Genomic DNA, 7,871 nt, shown 5'->3' with positions numbered 1-7,871 from the left:
TGTTCAAAAAAAAATTATATCGGAGAAATTATAACTTGAAAATTCAAAAACAGTTTAGTTACAAATTTTAAAAAAGACCGTTTTAAAAATTCAAACAAGTTTTACTTGACTTTAAGATTTCAAAAAACATACGTTCACAAAAAAACTAAAACAGTTTACTGGGTTAATTCGCACAATGAAATTCAAAATATTAAATTATCATACATTTAACGAAATGTTTTCAATAAGTAAAAATAGCTTCAATTGTACTCAATCGTTGGTATCATTGCGTGATTGTTCTGATCTCCTGTAAATAGATGTTTAAACTTATCTAAATGATGAGTAACAGATAAAAAAACACTTTATTAGATTTTTTATTGTTAAATATATGTCTCTTTTACAATTAGTAACACAAACTAATTACCGTACTGATTTTGACCCGCAAACGGCTGATAATTCGCAAACTGAACATTCTGTGAGTTCTGTTGATAGGCATCTAAAAAGAGACAAATGATACAAATGGATAGTTATTAAAAAATATAAGGCTTTCAGAAAGATTTTTAATCATGTAGTTAAAAAATTGCATTATGAAAACGTTTAAATTAAAAAAACTCTTTGATAATTTATTGTTACCAAAAAAATTAGTAGCTCACTTTATAAAACTTACTTGTAGCATGAATGTAATCTTGATGAGAACTCATCGGTAACGGGTTGTTCTTGTTGTTCATCCTAAAAATTTGTTTGTAATGTTTAGGATTTGTTAATGATAGAAATGTTGAAATATTTCAAGAAATTCATTATAAATTAAAACATTTTACTTATGGGTTGCTTGTTAACGCAAAAACGTTCAATTTCAAATAAATTAATAATTTTAATAACAAATTTATTTTGGTTGCGGAAAAAGTTGTTTAAACAGCGAGATACAGTTAAAAAAAATTATTTTTGTATTTATCGAACATTTCACTTTTTTAGACGTACATAGCTTAGTTGCATTAAAAAAAATCGTAAATTTTATGTTTATATATATATTTTTAAACGTTCCTTAAGTCAAAAAACTATTTGTTAGTATTTCAAGTAAGTTATTGTACAAAACTTACGTGTACACTGTCGGCAAACACGACAACAAAAAGTATGTTTAAAAAATTCGTTAAAAGCAAAAACTCATATTGTTAGTCAAAATAAATAATCGTTTAACAGATAATTTTACAAATGAAAAAATTTAACGCTTCTTAATAAAATTTGATTCAGGAATATAAATACAAATCACATTATACAACCCCTGACTTGCATAACTGATGTATTTATTTTGAGTAAAATCTTAGAAAAAAACAATTAACTTTATTTAATTTGTAGTGAACGTAAACAACTGAAACAAAATGTTTCAAAAAACTGAAACATAGTAAAACTATCATCAAATTTAACATTCAAAGCAATTAAAAGTTTGATAGTTCAATAGTATTGTAGGATTTTTAAGAAAAAATAATTTAAGTATATTTCAATATTCTAAAAAAAGTACTAAAATAACGAATTCATACAATAATTTCAATGTATTTTAAATAGGAAGTTAGCTCATATGATTTTCTTTTCTTTAGTATTTTTGAAATGAAACTAACATGTTAGGCGTTTGATTTTGATTTGTTGGAAGAAAGCTAGGAATCATCCTGTAGTAATACATTTAGATATTATAAGTAAATTTTCACTAACTAATTAATAAACAATATCAGTAGTCATTAATTTTAAAATTTAACAGGTACAACTAAATTTTTATACTAGATACTAGCTTTAGATGTAAATCAATGTTATGAGATTATTAAAGTTATACACTTGTGCTGAAAGACATTTTTTTAAGATAAATATAATTTTTTTAGAAACTAATAAATTTAATAAAAACCTTAAACGACTTAATTTACACTAAGTTAATTACTAACAAATAAATAAAAAAAGTAAACTTAATTTTTAAATTGTAAACAAAATGCTTAGTTATCGCTATTGTGTAAAAATAGAAGTCTCACTACAAATAATAAAATGTAATAAAATTTAAAAAATTTTAACACCATACAACAAATAATATAATTTTAAATATTAGAAATTTCAAACTACGATGAGTAATTTATTACTAATAGTTTTTTAAACTAACGGTGTTGTAGACTTCCTAAGTAACTTTCTGTATACAAAAGCTGCTATCTCCAAAATTGTAACAATGACAGAAACCAAGGTTAAGACGTTCATACCACGGAGAAAAATAGTTTTTTCCTGTTAAAATAGAGCTTTCTACAATTCAACTATTTACTTTTTTAAACACTCTAAAAAAATAGTAGCTTCATCATCATTTGTATGTCTGATATGAATTCCTATTTATAACAAAGTTATTTTAAAGTAAAATTTTAGTTGTATTTACAATTTTAACAACAACACTTAATATTTAGAAAAATATATACATTTATAAAGCTTTGTAGAATTACTTTCTGTCGAACAATTACATTTTAAAACATTATTAACCGAATTAAGCAGTACCTTCTAGCAATCAAAATGCCTATTTTATTCTTTTTTCTAACTTATCTACCGCAATCAAAGCAATAACTCACGTAAGGTCTCGAAACCCAGCACGAAACGTAGCCCTGCCCATGGCCCAAGTGTTGATGGCAAGCGTTTGAGACGGAGGTCTTCACGTTGAAGTCGTCTTCCCTGCAAATGTACTGCCCCGGAATTTTCCCCCAGAAGAAATTCGTCCAACTTTCAAGTTTCGTGACGACATCGTCCAAGTTTTCGTTGGGAGCAAAATAATTCTCTTGTGTCTGTATGTTTTTTTTTTTGTTATTGTTGTTGACTTGAAAATGCTAAGACAAATGTAATAAGAATAAACATAATTTCATTATAGATATTTGCAAAAATAAGTTATTGTAAATATTTTCGTTCAGTATTAACTTAAACTCAGAAGAGAATTAAATTTTTACCCTAATTTTACATTTTGCTTGTTTAAAGTACTAATTTCCAAAAAATGATGCATGCTAACTTGCAGCTTTTTAACTCTATTTCAACACTTTTGTTTTTACAACCAGCAGTTTTTCCAACAATAAAATTACTATGATAATTAATTTCTTTTAATTTTTTCTAACTTGTTTTATTGTTTTTACTTAGTAGAAAACAAGTATTTCTGTTATAATATAAACTTGCAGTAAAGTTTAACATATTAACATTTCAACCGAATTTTAAAACAAAAATTAACGAAGTTATAAATTCCGGACCTATACTTACAATTAACTTTGTAATTAAAGTAAAATGATTTTTTATTTTTATAACATGTTTAAAAATAAATAAATGTCTTTTTGGTAATTTTTTTTTCGGCTTTTTGTCAAATTATGTGTGGATAAATAAACAGAAATAATCAAGTTTGTTGCTTACTGCCTATTCTTTTTACTAAAAACAAACAAGCTTTTAAATATTTAATAACTTAATATAACAGCAGTTGAAACATATTTTTTTAACCTTGTTATTAACTTCATAAGTTTTAAAACAACCTACACAAAATGGTAGATTTTTTCTATTTTTTTTCAAAAATTCTATTTTCAACTTAATCAACGCAGTAGTTAACTTTGAAAGATGTTTTTTTTTTCTTGTGCATGCATTTTAACCAAATTAAATTTTAATTTAGAAAAAATGTTTAAATAAAACTTTACTTTGACTTTTCTTCACAAATATAAAGTATTATTACAAACAGATAAACAAACCTGATGATTGAAAATTGATTTTCCCCAGCACATAAAAGCACATTCGATAGCAATCCTCAGCAGTAAATGGAAAACGTACCAAGCTCTTGTGCTGTTGTTGTCAACAACCTGCCACATTAGTTAATACTTCGAAATTTAATTTGTTGTTTAAAAATATCAATTCTCCCAAAAGATTATTGTCTATAACATTAACGCTATACTAAAAAAAATATGAGTAACTAAATATCCTAAGTTTGTTACAATCAAGTTTCATTAAGAGTTTAAAATGATTATCAATTTATGTAGTAAACAACTAATATTGTGTTTTCAGTTTGACTAAAAATAGATATATATATAATAACTTTTTCTTCATATAATTTTGTTTACATAGCTTTGAATTAAATATAAAGTATAACCGTACAAATTATACAGCATCTGCAATTGTTCCGTTTGTCAAGTTGAAAAATATAAAATTTTACTAATTATTTAGAAAAATAAACAAAAAAATGTTTTAGCATTCTTTATAACTATACACTATAAGCGTATAAGATTTTTTAGTATGGTTTTATTTCAATCTTAATTTTTGGTTTTGGGTTTAATTCTTACTATAAAATTTTAAAGTATTTGTGATTTACAAAGTTTCAAGTATTTTTTTTTTATTGTAAAAAAACATTACTCTTAATATTCGGTTAAAAATTGCAAAATGAGAGAAGCTTTTTCTTGAGATTACTGCTACAACTTAAAACTTACTTTTCTCGTAATACCACCAATATTTTTATTTTTTACTGTGTACTTTCCTATTTTTTGACGAGGTTGCAGGTCATTAATGATGGTTTCCATGCTGTGGTCTTCCTAAAAAAAATGTTTTTTTTTAACAATTTATGTATAAGACTAAATACAGTAAAATATTTTTTTTGTATTACGATTCTTAAAGTATTATTAAGTTTGCAAATTCAACAGCTCTGATAAACGCTTGGATATAAATAGATAGTTTAAGGATTTCACATAAAAAATTAAATTTTTATAAAACATCTTTTAATATAAAATCATATTTGGTTAAATGACTATTCAAATTACAAATATTCAAATTCAGAAAATTTAAACTGACAGGCCACATCTCATAGAATATAATAATTTAAAAAAGAAGCTCGTGTAAATTTAATTTATAAAAAGATGATGGTTAAAATCAAAGTTACGAAAAATAACCTTATTATAAGTCTTATAGCTTCTTCAAGTTTTATCCTAAAAATAAAATGAAATTTTGAAAAATAACCATGCAAGTTTTGATAATTAAATATATGATAGTAACAAAATCTTAAAAAAAAAGCAATAGAGAAAACTAGCAGTGACTGTTTAGTTATTGTATTCATTTTCAGAATTTAAAGCTTCGTACAATTTTACATAATAAGTATAAAAATTTACTGACATTTTGGTTGTTACCCAATGCTTGCTTTATGGCTTCCTCAGTAAATTTTGTTTTATCGCAATCATTTTGTTGGTAATGATGATACATTACAAACAATGCACTAGGCAATAAAGACATCACAACCTGTTTTATTATAATAAAATATTTTAGGTTTTTAAGAATAATTTTTTTTTTCAATACGAGAAATACTTCTTAAAAATTTATCAAAATTTTAATATAAAAATTTAAAAATTCAGCTTTTAAGTAGTGTGGAAACAGTTTCAGCTGAAGTAACGATTGGCACTATTATATTTTTAGTTCATACTAAAGACTTCTTATTTATTTTAAAATATAACTAAAACAAACTATTAAAAGAAAAATTAAGATTAACAAGTGTAAAAACCTGCATCATCCAAAACCTAGGGTGGGAAATCTTCGAAAAATTGTTAAAGCACATTTTAGTACAACCAGGGTTGACATCATTGCATTCAAAGGCACTTTGCTCATCCGAGTAAGCTGCAGAATTAAGTTATATGAATAACAAAATTTAAAATTTATTTAAAATTCTCTTACCTCCTTGTACGATAACAACCAAGAAAAGCAATTGTACACCGAAAGTCTTAATGTACCATAGTCTTCCAAGAACGCCAGAGTAGTTTTGACTCTGTAAAAATCAATAAATAATATTATAAAGTATTAACTGTAACATCAAGCTCTCTTAACTGTTCAAAATCAAAGGAACAAAATCTATATAGTTATAAAAACCAATATTTACCTGTAATATCACGTTTTCTAATGTATGCCACATACCGAAAAGTTTTTATGTAATTTATGTAATTTAATGTATTGTGTCCTGTAAAATTAGTAATAAGTACGATTAAAGGTGAACATAGTTGTTTTTTTTAAAGTAAAAATAACTTTTTTTAAGTTAAGCACTATTAAATACTAATTTTAATGAAACTATTTTTATTAATATTATTTTGATTTTTACATACTATTTATTTAAATAAAGAGACTATCCTTTTATTTACAGTATGCGAAAAATTTTAAATGCAAGTTAATATTCTGATGGCTTGAATTTAGTACATATAACAAATGGCTATAAAAAGTTTTTTACTTAAAAAGGTAGTTCAAAAGTTTTTTCTTACTTTCAATTTTATGATATGAACATTTTTTTTTGAAAAAATCCATAGAAAATATAAAAGTTTATTTTTTAGTAGATATTGAGAGAAATTTTGTTTAAATATGATTCTTAAAGTTAGGTTTCATTCAAAATGCTTTATTACACTATATTCAAAAAATATTTTTTTAAACTTTATTACTTAAAAGAATAGGAAAATATCAACACCAAAATATATCTAAAAAATAATGAATACTCAAATTTTAGTAATTCAAGTTTTATAATAATAAAGTTTTTTATTTTTATACTGTATATGTGAATTTGTAAACATTAAAGTTTGATGAAACTAAAAAATTAAAACTGTTTAACATAAATTTTTACATAAAACTATCTCGTTCAAAGTTTAATTTTAAAACAATATACAGTGTCAATAATATCAATTTTGAGTTTTGTATTTAAGTATTTTAAAAATTTCTTAGAAGATAAAACATGGTTTAAAATTTTTAAAACTAAACTATATTTTAATAATCAAAAAATGTTTGCAACTTTCTTCTAGTTTTGAAAGTTAAAGAATTAAAAATATTATTAAAAAAAAATTGAAGTATACAGAATTTTCAACTACTATAAAAATCATTGATGCTTATATAAAATGTAAATAATAATTTCTAAACCAGAATTTATTTCTGGATTTTTTTGTGATCTTAACTTAATACAAATATTGTTCAAAAACAATTGAAAAAAAAAACAATATTAACTCTTTTTAAAAAAGCTTTAGAATTTTAAATAAATTACAAAATTAAAAAAAAAATCAGTAACACCAAAGTATATATCTAAAAGTAAAATTTTTAAAATAAATAAAAATCAAACTAGACATTTTATATAATCTAAAGCTTTTTGAATTTAGTTAATCTAATTGACGAGAAACAAAACTAAAAATTTTGATAAACTAAGCATTCTAATAAGTATATAGAGATTAAGAAAAATTCAACTTGTCTACTTTATCAATTCAACATAAGTGTTATGTTGTAAAACTATAAATCAATTTTTAATGGTAAACTTAAAAATTAGAATTACAATATGTTTGAACAAAGGCTAGGTTAGGTGGTTTAGACAGGGTTGCCAATACTTGAGAAACAAAAACCTGAGTAACTAAGTTTAGTCAGCTAGAACTTATGATAAAATATAAAAAATATATTATAAACAGACAATAAAAAATAAAAATATTGTTAAATAACCTTAAATACTCGAAATAATAAGACAAAATATTAGCAAAAATATATTGTTAAAATCTATGCCGAAGAAAATTATCAAGACTAGCCAAAAATGTGAAGAAAAAAAAAACAAACTTTTGAGACTATAAATTTTTCAAAAACACAAATTAGCATAAATAGCTTTAGTGAATGACAACACAATGTTGTCATTAAAATGTTGTTTTAATGAGTAAAACAGGTTATTATTTTGTTGAGTGAGATATTAATAGTGACATTAGCCAGTGTATTAAGACTGTGCACACAAATTAGTTTAATGTAAAACAATATAAACCTTCAGTGTAATTACTCATAACCAATAAAAAAAATGTCATTAATCTAAAAAAATAATAAGTTTTATTTTTATATTCTTTAAATTTTGTGATATAGTTTTTTTCATGACTTTAAGCAAA

At 23.4% G+C, this 7,871-nt stretch overlaps 1 protein-coding gene across 1 annotated transcript; it reads right to left on the bottom strand.

The window, feature by feature from the left end:
- Positions 1 to 239: 239 nt before the first annotated feature.
- On the bottom strand, positions 240 to 5,899 carry LOC145840598 (gap junction alpha-6 protein-like). The gene is made up of 10 exons (XM_082947908.1): positions 5,867 to 5,899; positions 5,665 to 5,755; positions 5,495 to 5,607; positions 5,113 to 5,235; positions 4,437 to 4,538; positions 3,708 to 3,815; positions 2,565 to 2,774; positions 2,117 to 2,232; positions 647 to 708; positions 240 to 286 (listed from the first exon to the last, which is right to left on the bottom strand). Exons 1-10 carry the CDS (start codon positions 5,897 to 5,899, stop codon positions 240 to 242), a joined length of 1,005 nt encoding a protein of 334 aa, XP_082804034.1.
- Positions 5,900 to 7,871: the final 1,972 nt, after the last annotated feature.

This window comes from Thalia democratica, chromosome 1 (genome assembly GCF_965202585.1).
Source record: "Thalia democratica chromosome 1, ktThaDemo2.hap1.1, whole genome shotgun sequence".
Taxonomy (NCBI): domain Eukaryota; kingdom Metazoa; phylum Chordata; class Thaliacea; order Salpida; family Salpidae; genus Thalia; species Thalia democratica.
Note: the sequence above shows the minus strand (reverse complement) of the source record. Positions and strands in the feature narration are given on the sequence as shown.

Bases quoted from the DNA above. Each gene is read 5' to 3' on its own strand.
- LOC145840598 (XM_082947908.1), bottom strand. From the start codon at position 5,899: ATGTGGCATACATTAGAAAACGTGATATTACAG. The intron at 3,816-4,436 runs GTAAGTTTTAAG...CTAATGTGGCAG, and splicing joins TTGGTGGTATTACGAGAAAA to GTTGTTGACAACAACAGCAC. The intron at 2,775-3,707 runs GTTTGTTTATCT...AAAAACATACAG, and splicing joins AATCAATTTTCAATCATCAG to ACACAAGAGAATTATTTTGC.